Source organism: Coregonus lavaretus (genome assembly GCF_964263955.1).
Source record: "Coregonus lavaretus genome assembly, contig: HAP1_SCAFFOLD_3165, whole genome shotgun sequence".
Classification (NCBI taxonomy): domain Eukaryota; kingdom Metazoa; phylum Chordata; class Actinopteri; order Salmoniformes; family Salmonidae; genus Coregonus; species Coregonus lavaretus.
In genome coordinates, this window is record NW_028162655.1 from 20,001 (window position 1) to 34,001 (window position 14,001).

Genomic DNA, 14,001 nt, shown 5'->3' on the forward strand with positions numbered 1-14,001 from the left:
CACACACAGGTCAACTACCACAACACACACACAGGTCAACTACCACAACACACACACACAGGTCAACTACCACAACACACACACACAGGTCAACTACCACAACACACACACAGGTCAACTACCACAACACACACACACACACACACAGGTCAACTACCACAACACACACACATAGGTCAACTACCACAACACACACACAGGTCAACTACCACACACACACAGGTCAACTACCACAACACACACACACAGGTCAACTACCACAACACACACACACACACATAGGTCAACTACCACAACACACACACACAGGTCAACTACCACAACACACACACAGGTCAACTACCACAACACACACACACACACACACAGGTCAACTACCACAACACACACACACAGGTCAACTACCACAACACACACACAGGTCAACTACCACACACACACACACAGGTCAACTACCACAACACACACACACAGGTCAACTACCACAACACACACACACAGGTCAACTACCACAACACACACAGGTCAACTACCACAACACACACACACAGGTCAACTACCACAACACACACACACAGGTCAACTACCACAACACACACAGGTCAACTACCACAACACACACACACAGGTCAACTACCACAACACACACACACAGGTCAACTACCACAACACACACAGGTCAACTACCACAACACACACACACAGGTCAACTACCACAACACACACACACAGGTCAACTACCACAACACACACACACAGGTCAACTACCACAACACACACACAGGTCAACTACCACAACACACACAGGTCAACTACCACAACACACACAAACAGGTCAACTACCACAACACACACACACAGGTCAACTACCACAACACACACACAGGTCAACTACCACAACACACACAAACAGGTCAACTACCACAACACACACACACAGGTCAACTACCACAACACACACACAGGTCAACTACCACAACACACACAGGTCAACTACCACAACACACACACAGGTCAACTACCACAACACACACAGGTCAACTACCACAACACACACAAACAGGTCAACTACCACAACACACACACACAGGTCAACTACCACAACACACACACAGGTCAACTACCACAACACACACAGGTCAACTACCACAACACACACACACACACACACAGGTCAACTACCACAACACACACAGGTCAACTACCACAACACACACACAGGTCAACTACCACAACACACACAGGTCAACTACCACAACACACACACAGGTCAACTACGACAACACACACACACACAGGTCAACTACGACAACACACACACACACAGGTCAACTACGACAACACACACACACACAGGTCAACTACCACAACACACACACACACAGGTCAACTACCACAACACACACAGGTCAACTACCACAACACACACAGGTGAACTACGACAACACACACACACACAGGTCAACTACGACAACACACACAGGTCAACTACGACAACACACACACACACACAGGTCAACAACCACAACACACACAGGTCAACTACCACAACACACACAGGTCAACTACCACAACACACACAGGTCAACTACCACAACACACACACAGGTCAACTACGACAACACACACACACACAGGTCAACTACGACAACACACACAGGTCAACTACGACAACACACACACACAGGTCAACTACCACAACACACACACACACAGGTCAACTACCACAACACACACAGGTCAACTACCACAACACACACACACACACAGGTCAACTACGACAACACACACACACACACACAGGTCAACTACCACAACACACACACACACAGGTCAACTACCACAACACACACAGGTCAACTACCACAACACACACACAGGTCAACTACCACAACACACACACACAGGTCAACTACCACAACACACACACACACAGGTCAACTACCACAATACACACACACACACACACAGGTCAACTACCACAACACACACACACAGATAAAAAAAAAATAATAAGTGGTCAGATGATGCAGATGCTAAGCTACAGGACTGTTTTGCTAGCACAGACTGGAATATGTTCTGGGATTCTTCAGATAGCATTGAGGAGTACGCCACATCAGTCACTGGCTTCAACAATAAGTGCATTGATGACGTCGTCCCCACAGTGACCGTACGTACATACCCCAACCAGAAGCCATGGATTACAGGAAACATCCGCACTGAGCTAAAGGGCAGAGCTGCCGCTTTCAAGGAGCGGGACTCTAACCCGGACGCTTATAAGAAATCCTGCTATGCCCTCCGACGAACCATCAAACAGGCAAAGAGTCAATACAGGACTAAGATTGAATCGTACTACACCGGCTCTGACGCTCGTCGGATGTGGCAGGGCTTGAAAACTATTACAGACTACAAAGGGAAGCACAGCTGCGAGCTGCCCAGTGACACAAGACTACCAGACGAGCTAAACCACTTCTATGCTCGCTTCGAGGCAAGCAACACTGAAGCATGCATGAGAGCACCAGCTGTTCCGGATGACTATGTGATCACGCTCTCCGTAGCCGATGTGAGTAAGACTTTTAAGCAGGTCAACATTCACAAGGCCGCAGGGCCAGACGGATTACCAGGACATGTACTCAGAGCATGTGCTGACCAACTGGCAAGTGTCTTCACTGACATTTTGAACATGTCCCTGACTGAGTCTGTAATACCAACATGTTTCAAGCAGACCACCATAGTCCCCGTGCCCAAGGACACTAAGATAACCTGCCTAAATGACTACCGACCTGTAGCACTGACGTCTGTAGCCATGAAGTGCTTTGAAAGGCTGGTCATGGCTCACATCAACACCATTATCCCAGAAACCCTAGACCCACTCCAATTTGCATACCGCCTCAACAGATCCACAGATGATGCAATCTCTATTGCACTCCACACTGCCCTTTCCCACCTGGACAAGAGGAACACCTACGTGAGAATGCTATTCATTGACTACAGCTCAGAGTTCAACACCATAGTGCTCTCAAAGCTCATCACTAAGCTAAGGACCCTGGGACTAAACACCTCCCTCTGCAACTGGATCCTGGACTTCCTGACGGGCTGCCCCAAGGTGGTAAGGGTAGGGAACAACACATCTGCCACGCTGATCCTCAACACGGGGGCCCCTCAGGGGTGCGTGCTCAGTCCCCTCCTGTACTCTCTGTTCACCCATGACTGCATGGCCAGGCACGACTCCAACACCATCATTAAGTTTGCCGACAACACAACAGTGGTAGGCCTGATCACCGACAACGATGAGACAGCCTATAGGGAGGAGGTCAGAGACCTGGCCGTGTGGTGCCAGGATAACAACCTCTCCCTCAACGTGACCAAGACAAAGGAGATGATTGTGGACTACGGGAAAAAAAAAAGAGGACTGAGCACGTCCCCATTCTCATCGACGGGGCTGTAGTGGAACAGGTTGAGAGCTTCAAGTTCCTTGGTGTCCACATCACCAACAAACTATCATGGTCCAAACACACCAAGACAGTCGTGAAGAGGGCACGACAAAGCCTATTCCCCCTCAGGAGACTGAAAAGATTTGGCATGGGTCCTCAGATCCTCAAAAAGTTATACAGCTGCACCATCGAGAGCATCCTGACTGGTTGCATCACCGCCTGGTATGGCAACTCCTCGGCCTCCGACTGCAAGGCATTACAAAGGGTAGTGCGTACGGCCCAGTACATCACTGGGGCCAAGCTTCCTGCCATCCAGGACCTCTATACCAGGCGGTGTCAGAGGAAGGCCAAAAAAATTGTCAAAGACTCCAGCCACCTTAGTCATAGACTGTTCTCTCGGCTACCGCACGGCAAGCGGTACCGGAGCGCCAAGTCTAGGTCCAAAAGTCTTCTCAACAGCTTCTACCCCCAAGCCATAAGACTCCTGAACAGCTAATCATGGATACCCGGACTACTTGCACTGCCCCCCCACCATCTTTTTACACTGCTGCTACTCTTAATTATTTATGCATAGTCACATGTACATATTACCTCAACTAGCCGGTGCCCCCGCACATTCACTCTGCACCGGTACCCCCCTGTATATATAGCCTCCCTACTGTTATTTTATTTTACTTCTGCTCTTTTTTTTCTAACACTTTTTTGTTGTTGTTTTATTTTACTTTTTTATTTAAAAATAAATGCATTGTTGGTTAAGGGCTGTAAGTAAGCATTTCACTGTAATGTCTGCACCTGTTGTATTCGGCGCATGTGGCAAATAAAATTTGATTTGATTTAAACTACCACAACACACACACACACACACACACACGTCAACCCACCACAACATAGAAAATGCAACTTAAGCGTCAATCATCACAGGGAGCTTTCTGCCATAAAAATCATTGGGCAGGCCGCCTAAGCATTTTTTAGGGTCAAATTTTTTTGAAATATATTTTTGGGATGTAAAAGTATTTAGAAAAGATAATTGACCTGTATATTTATTTATAACATAATCTTTGAGAACTAACAATCACCAAAATAAAAGATAGACAATCAGCGAGAATATAAAAAAAAAAAAAATATGAATTTTGCAGTATTGATTTTGTTATGTTTGAGCAAAAGAAACAGCATTAGCCATGGCAAAATGCATAGAATAGCAGGAAATCTGCTTTAAAACTGAAAAATGTCTCTCAGCTACATAGAGATTTGTAGAATTGCAGGAAATTGTCGTAAAAATCAAAAACTTCTCTTAACTTGTCTCTACACCGGCAAGATCGAGGCTTCTAAACGTCAGCTGTGCAGACGGGCCAACCGCGGCCATTGCCACGCCCCCTGCCACGCCCACAAACCTAAGCCTGCATCGTATACGCCCCCACTCTCTCACACACTCACACAGAGGCAGGGCACCAGGCTGGAGAGGTTCACATGGCGTGGGGCAAACATGTGTAGCTGCTGGAGGCAGGATATGGCCGCCGCCTGCACCAGAGAGTCACTGTGGCCCTGCATGATGGCACAGCCCACCAGACATGACGAGCGGATAGTCGAGATGGTCGCTCCGTTACCTGGAGGGACGGGGGGGGGAGGAGGAGGAAGAGAGATCAGCAGCATTCATTAGCAGTCAAAGTAAAAGTTGTCATCTGTAAACACCACATTCATGACTTGTCTGTAAATATGTTGGAGCAGTACACTGCCATCTGCTGGCACATCAATGCTTTTAGAGGTAATACTAGCCAGCCTGAAAGCTAGAGACGGTAGTCTAGTTGTATTTTAGAGATAATACTAGCTAGCCTGAAAGCTAGAGACGGTAGTCTAGTTGTATTTTAGAGGTAATACTAGCTAGCCTGAAAGCTAGAGACGGTAGTCTAGTTGCATTTTAGAGGTAATACTAGCCAGCCTGAAAGCTAGAGACGGTAGTCTAGTTGCATTTGACCATCACCCTGTAGCTCGGGTCCGACGGTGGTGATGAGAGCTCCCAGACATCGTCCCAGACACTGGTGTACCTCAGTGTGTGAGGGGGGTACAGTTAGGAGCAGGGTCAGAACCAGGGACAGGGTGGGCTCCACATAGCCTCGGTACATGGGACCACTGGAGTCTACGATGAGAGCCAGGGAGTGGAGCGCCCACGTCTGTAGAGACAGAGAGGAGGGACAAATATAAAGCATACCGTATATAAAGCATACCGTATATAAAGCATACCGTATATTTAAAGCATACCGTATATAAAGCACACCGTATATAAAGCATACCGTATATTTAAAGCATACCGTATATTTAAAGCATACCGTATTTAAAGCATACCGTATATAAAGCATACCGTATATAAAGCATACCGTATATAAAGCATACCGTATATAAAGCATACCGTATATAAAGCATACCGTATATTTAAAGCATACCGTATATTTAAAGCATACCGTATATTTAAAGCATACCGTATATAAAGCATACCGTATATAAAGCATACCGTATATAAAGCATACCGTATATTTAAAGCATACCGTATATTTAAAGCATACCGTATATAAAGCATACCGTATATAAAGCATACCGTAGATAAAGCATATCGTATATAAAGCATACCGTATATAAAGCATACCGTATATAAAGCATACCGTATATAAAGCATACCGTATATAAAGCATACCGTATATTTAAAGCATACCGTATATTTAAAGCATACCGTATTTAAAGCATACCGTATATAAAGCATACCGTATATAAAGCATACCGTATATAAAGCATACCGTATATTTAAAGCATACCGTATATAAAGCATACCGTATATAAAGCATACCGTATATAAAGCATACCGTATATAAAGCATACCGTATATAAAGCATACCGTATATAAAGCATACCGTATATAAAGCATACCGTATATTTAAAGCATACCGTATATTTAAAGCATACCGTATATAAAGCATACCGTATATAAAGCATACCGTATATAAAGCATACCGTAGATAAAGCATACCGTAGATAAAGCATATCGTATATAAAGCATACCGTATATAAAGCATACCGTAGATAAAGCATACCGTATATAAAGCATACCGTATATAAAGCATACCGTATATAAAGCATACCGTATATAAAGCATACCGTATATTTAAAGCATACCGTATATTTAAAGCATACCGTATATAAAGCATACCGTATATAAAGCATACCGTATATAAAGCATACCGTATATAAAGCATACCGTATATTTAAAGCATACCGTATATTTAAAGCATACCGTATATAAAGCATACCGTATATAAAGCATACCGTATATAAAGCATACCGTATATAAAGCATACCGTATATAAAGCATACCGTATATTTAAAGCATACCGTATATTTAAAGCATACCGTATATAAAGCATACCGTATATAAAGAATACCGTATATAAAGCATACCGTAGATAAAGCATATCGTATATAAAGCATACCGTATATAAAGCATACCGTATATAAAGCATACCGTATATAAAGCATACCGTATATAAAGCATACCGTATATAAAGCACACCGTATATAAAGCACACCGTATATAAAGCATACCGTATATAAAGCATACCGTAGATAAAGCATATCGTATATAAAGCATACCGTATATAAAGCATACCGTATATAAAGCATACCATATATAAAGCATACCGTATATTTAAAGCATACCGTATATAAAGCACACCGTATATAAAGCATACCGTATATAAAGCATACCGTATATAAAGCATACCGTATATAAAGCATACCGTATATTTAAAGCATACCGTATATTTAAAGCATACCGTATATTTAAAGCATACCGTATATAAAGCATACCGTATATAAAGCATACCGTATATAAAGCATACCGTATATAAAGCATACCGTATATAAAGCATACCGTATATTTAAAGCATACCGTATATTTAAAGCATACCGTATATAAAGCATACCGTATATAAAGCATACCGTATATAAAGCATACCGTAGATAAAGCATATCGTATATAAAGCATACTGTATATAAAGCATACCGTATATAAAGCATACCGTATATTTAAAGCATACCGTATATTTAAAGCATACCGTATATTTAAAGCATACCGTATATTTAAAGCATACCGTATATAAAGCATACCGTATATAAAGCATACCGTATATAAAGCATACCGTATATAAAGCATACCGTATATAAAGCATACCGTATATTTAAAGCATACCGTATATTTAAAGCATACCGTATATAAAGCATACCGTATATAAAGCATACCGTATATAAAGCATACCGTAGATAAAATATCGTATATAAAGCATACCGTATATAAAGCATACCGTATATAAAGCATACCGTATATAAAGCATACCGTATATAAAGCATACCGTATATTTAAAGCATACCGTATATTTAAAGCACACCGTATATAAAGCATACCGTATATAAAGCATACCGTATATAAAGCATACCGTATATAAAGCATATCGTATATAAAGCATACCGTATATAAAGCATACCGTATATAAAGCATACCGTATATAAAGCATACCGTATATTTAAAGCATACCGTATATAAAGCACACCGTATATAAAGCATACCGTATATAAAGCATACCGTATATAAAGCATACCGTATATTTAAAGCATACCGTATATTTAAAGCATACCGTATATTTAAAGCATACCGTATATAAAGCATACCGTATATAAAGCATACCGTATATTTAAAGCATACCGTATATTTAAAGCATACCGTATATAAAGCATACCGTATATAAAGCATACCGTATATAAAGCATACCGTATATAAAGCACACCGTATATAAAGCACACCGTATATAAAGCACACCGTATATAAAGCATACCGTATATAAAGCATACCGTATATTTAAAGCATACCGTATATTTAAAGCATACCGTATATTTAAAGCATACCGTATATAAAGCATACTGTATATAAAGCATACCGTATATAAAGCATACCGTATATTTAAAGCATACCGTATATTTAAAGCATACCGTATATTTAAAGCATACCGTATATAAAGCATACTGTATATAAAGCATACCGTATATAAAGCATACCGTATATTTAAAGCATACCGTATATAAAGCATACCGTATATAAAGCATACCGTATATAAAGCATACCGTATATAAAGCATACCGTATATAAAGCATACCGTATATAAAGCATACCGTATATAAAGCATACCGTATATAAAGCACACCGTATATAAAGCATACCGTATATAAAGCACACCGTATATAAAGCACACCGTATATAAAGCATACCGTATATAAAGCATACCGTATATAAAGCATACCGTATATAAAGCACACCGTATATAAAGCATACCGTATATAAAGCATACCGTATATAAAGCATACCGTATATAAAGCATACCGTATATAAAGCACACCGTATATAAAGCACACCGTATATAAAGCTCACCGTATATAAAGCATACCGTATATAAAGCATACCGTATATAAAGCATACCGTATATGGAGAAACTAAACATTGGGGCGGTTTCCCAGATACAGATTAAGGAGTTGGACTAAAAAGCAAACTCAATGGAGAATCAACAAACTGCTTTTTAGTCTAGGATTTTAGCTTAATCCGTGTCCGGGAAACTGGCCCGTTAGACTTCTCCAAACCCCAAGCCAAGTATTAGGGAAGGAGCTGGCTTTTTGAAGAAAGGTTAAGTCCAGATTCTCTGCTAGAGGGAAAGCCCTCCTGCCAATGCATACAGCAGTATCACGCTTTTAAAGGCACTATAGCGGGTGTGCAAGTGCACACGACACGTCGGGAGAAGGGTGGCGAATCAGAATGCAGCCTGAGACTCAGAGAGCCTCACCTGTCCACCGTTCACTCACCTGGACCTCATGGGAGGTTCCATCCTGGGCTAGGGCCAATAGGATGCTGACGCTGGTTTTGAGGTGCTGCCCTGAGCCAATCCCTCCTACATATCTGTGTAGACAGCCCAGAGCCAGGGAGTGACCTGTTCTGGAGACCACGTCACGGGCTGACCTCAGTCTGGAGAGGAGAGGGAGAGGGAGAGGGAGAGGGAGAGGAGAGGAGAGGAGAGGAGAGGAGAGGAGAGGAGAGGAGAGGAGAGGAGAGGAGAGGAGAGGAGAGGAGAGGAGAGGAGAGGAGAGGAGAGGAGAGGAGAGGAGAGGAGAGGAGAGGAGAGGAGAGAACGTTGAGGCACCAACTTGATAAACAGATGCCTAAGAGCTTAATGGTTGGGTTCTGAATAGACATGAGGCATATGACAGAGGAAGATAAAGAGGCCATGTGACATGGTATTGAGTTGATATTGTGATATATTGTGAGTTGATATTGTGATATATTGTGAGTTGATATTGTGATATATTGTGAGTTGATATTGTGATATATTGTGAGTTGATATTGTGATATATTGTGAGTTGATATTGTGATATATTGTGAGTTGATATTGTGATATATTGTGAGTTGATATTGTGATATATTGTGAGTTGATATTGTGACATATTGTGAGTTGATATTGTGATATATTGTGAGTTGATATTGTGATATATTGTGAGTTGATATTGTGACATATTGTGAGTTGATATTGTGATATATTGTGAGTTGATATTGTGATATATTGTGAGTTGATATTGTGACATATTGTGAGTTGATATTGTGACATATTGTGAGTTGATATTGTGACATGATATTGTGACATGATATTGTGACATGATATTGTGACATGATATTGTGAGTTGATATTGTGACATATTGTGAGTTGATATTGTGATATATTGTGAGTTGATATTGTGATATATTGTGAGTTGATATTGTGATATATTGTGAGTTGATATTGTGATATATTGTGAGTTGATATTGTGACATATTGTGAGTTGATATTGTGACATGATATTGTGACATGATATTGTGAGTTGATATTGTGACATATTGTGAGTTGATATTGTGACATATTGTGAGTTGATATTGTGATATATTGTGAGTTGATATTGTGACATGATATTGTGAGTTGATATTGTGACATGATATTGTGAGTTGATATTGTGACATGATATTGTGAGTTGATATTGTGACATATTGTGAGTTGATATTGTGACATGATATTGTGAGTTGATATTGTGACATATTGTGAGTTGATATTGTGACATATTGTGAGTTGATATTGTGACATATTGTGAGTTGATATTGTGACATATTGTGAGTTGACAACAGTGCAAATACGGGGGTTAAGAGGAAATACCACAAGAGGTCAAGCAGGTCAAGAGAAAGACCGTTCTCAGAGAGGAAAGCCACTGGGCCACATGAAGCTAGCTAGAGATGAGTATCAACAGACAGGTCGTACTTGTCGAAGCTGTACTGTGCCATGCGGGCGATGAATGTGGCCTCCCCCACTACTTGAGCCATCCTTCCCAAGGCCTCCCCAGCAGCACAGCGCAGGATGGGGTTAGGGTTGTCCAGGGCACCCATCACAAGAGCCAAGGCTGACTTACGGACCTCTTCAGGACCCAGGGTAGACTTGTTCTCTGCCAGACCCTACAGGGAGGAGAGAAGATTGGCTGGTTCATTGGTTGATTGGGGAGGAGAGGACAGGACACATACCAGGCCCCTCCTGGACGGTAGCTCTCCAGGAACAGGGTGGGAGTCAAAACCGTCCAGGAGGGTCTCTCTCCAGGAACAGGGTGGGAGTCAAAACCGTCCAGGAGGGTCTCTCTCCAGGAACAGGGTGGGAGTCAAAACCGTCCAGGACGGTAGCTCTCCAGGAACAGGGTGGGAGTCAAAACCGTCCAGGAGGGTCTCTCTCCAGGAACAGGGTGGGAGTCAAAACCGTCCAGGAGGGTCTCTCTCCAGGAACAGGTTTGGAGTCAAAACCGTGCAGGAGGGTTTCTCTCCAGGAACAGGTTTGGAGTCAAAACCGTGCAGGAGGGTTTCTCTCCAGGAACAGGTTTGGAGTCAAAACAGTGCAGGAGGGTCTCTCGCCCTGATACATATCAGCCAAATACAGACAGTCCAATGAGCTCCTATCTCATATGCATTCCAGGAGTAAGCTGCCACTACTGGAAAGGTTTTTGTGTTCAGGAGATTTTCCTGTGCAACTTTAACAGGAGTTTGTATATGTTAGAAGGCCTCACCTTGAGGGCGCTCAGTACAGCGGTGAAGATGTTGAGCTGGACAGCCTGCTGTCTGACTCCCTTGGCCTGTTTTATACACTCTGCAAAGTGGTCCAGCATCTGCAGCCTAACACAGACACAAATGTGAGTGATTAATAAAATACATTGTTTCCCAAACCTCTCCTGAAGTAACCCCAGCCAGTCCCCCCTGTTGGACATCATCTAGAGTTTCCCAAACCTCTCCTGAAGTAACCCCAGCCAGTCCCCCTGTTGGACATCATCTAGAGTTTCCCAAACCTCTCCTGAAGTAACCCCAGCCAGTCCCCCTGTTGGACATCATCTAGAGGAAGCACTACTGATTCAACTGGCCTGGACACCTCTGAAGACTGAGACAAAATAATATAATATAAATAATATGCCATTTAGCAGATGCTTTTATCCAAAGCGACTTACAGTCATGTGTGCATACATTTTTACGTATGGGTGGTCCCGGGGATCGAACCCACTACCCTGGCATTACAAGTGCCATGCTCTACCAATTGAGCTACAGAGGACCACTGGTTTATTATTATTAACCACAAACATTATTAGATTCTACTAGGAATGTCAAGTGTCAGTGGACTAGGTCCCTCACCTGTGTTTAAAGGAGACATGAGGGAACACCACTCCGAACTAAGCCACGGGGGGGTTAGGGGTTAGGGTTAGGGTCAGGGGTCAGAGTTTAGACTGAGAGGTAGCCTCACCTGTGTTTAAAGGAGACATGAGGGAACACCACTCCGAACAGAGCCACAGAGGCGTCGATGACAGACACGCCAAGGGGGAGGGGTCCAGGCATGGCCTCGCCCATAGGTACCCTCAGGTAGATGGAGGAGGGGTCGTGTTCTAGAGCGCCACTTCCTGACGCACTGTTGGGCTGGAGCTAACCACACACACACACACACACACACACACACACACACACACACACACACACACACACACACAATTAACAAAAGCAGGGGTCTATTCAGTGATGTGAAACATTCTGACAACTGCAGATAGAAACAGAATGAACAGATTGGACACAATTCCATCTGATAGAAAACCATGAGGTTCTACACAATGCATTGTTACATCCTCCTGAACTGGAGTCGCCATGGGGAGTTGGGCCCTTAGTTTTACTGTAACCTCTATAGTAAGTCAGTTACCTGGTCCTCAATGGACTTGTGGTCAGTCTCCTGGAGCCAGGACCCCATGAGAACACTGTCGTCATAGTGACAGAGGGAGCGTAGCAACGAGGTGGTGGTATTGGCCGAGTTATCAGTCAGAGTGAACTCTGCTACCAGCTCTCTCAGCAGGGCATTGAAACTACCTACAGAGGACAGATTGAAAGGTAAGGGCCACCTTCCCGGACACAGATTGAACATATGCTTTGTGCTCCAGGACTAGACTTGATCAGGGTCCAGTAAACAAGCCCTGTATGACTAACAACTCAACACCACTGCTTGGATCAAAGCTCTAATTTAAGAGTGTGACTTTAAAGTACAACAGCTGTAATATTTCACCCAGCCTTACCTTCGTATGTCTTCGGAGGTAGCAGAGCCAAGATGTCGTAGAGCCTCAGCCTCACCATAGCTGCACTGGCCTTCAGATGGGTCCCATGCACCTTGATGACTGACGGGACACTGGGCATAGACAACAACAACAACAACAACAACCGGTCAGGAGGTGAGGGGACCACAACAATCAATCAATCAAATCAATCAATCCTACTCACTGTGACATCATGGTCATGGCGCACTCTATAGGCGTCATCAGCCTGCGGATTACATCCTCTGTTAGCAGCTCAGCACAATGGGCCACAAAGCTACGCATGGCTAGAGGAGAGGAGGAGAGGAGAGAGGAGGAGAGGAGAGAGGAGAGAGAGAGAGAGAGAGAGAGAGAGAGAGAGAGGGGGAGGAGAGGAGAGGGAGGGAGAGAGGAGGAGAGAGAGAGGAGAGGAGGAGAGAGAGGGGGAGGAGAGAAGGAGAGAGAGGGGGAGAGGAGGAGAGGAAAGATAGGGGGAGAGGAGAGGAGGAGAGGGGGAGGAGAGGAGGAGAGAGAGGCAGACAGACAGGAGAGAGAGGGAGGAGAGGAGGAGAGGAGAGAGAGGGGGAGAGGAGGAGAGGAGAGAGAGGGAGGAGAGGAGGAGAGGAGAGGGGGAGGAGGAGAGAGAGGGAGGAGAGGAGAGGAGAGGGAGGAGAGGAGAGGGAGGAGAGGAGGAGAGGAGAGGGAGAGAGGGAGGGAGGAGAGGAGTAGAGGAGGAGAGGGGGAGGAGAGGAGAGGAGGAGAGAGGGGGAGAGGAGAGGATGCGAGGAGAGGGGGAGGAGAGGAGGAGAGGAGAGGGGGAGGAGAGGAGGAGAGAGAGGTGGAGAGGAGAGGAGGAGAGAGAGGTGGAGAGGAGAGGAGGAGAGGGAGG

General features: G+C 43.9%; 1 protein-coding gene across 1 annotated transcript in view; it reads right to left on the bottom strand.

Annotated features, from left to right (window-relative positions):
• Nucleotides 1-14,001, bottom strand: part of LOC311119053 (HEAT repeat-containing protein 5B-like) — a gene marked incomplete at both ends in the record, with an annotated part of 64,371 nt that overhangs the window by 17,147 nt on the left and 33,223 nt on the right. The window contains 9 exon segments of the mRNA XM_084193807.1: nucleotides 4,869-5,038; nucleotides 5,413-5,602; nucleotides 9,324-9,483; nucleotides 10,799-10,989; nucleotides 11,586-11,691; nucleotides 12,308-12,483; nucleotides 12,752-12,915; nucleotides 13,119-13,228; nucleotides 13,321-13,420. Coding sequence (XP_084049933.1) covers nucleotides 4,869-5,038; nucleotides 5,413-5,602; nucleotides 9,324-9,483; nucleotides 10,799-10,989; nucleotides 11,586-11,691; nucleotides 12,308-12,483; nucleotides 12,752-12,915; nucleotides 13,119-13,228; nucleotides 13,321-13,420 — 1,367 coding nt within the window.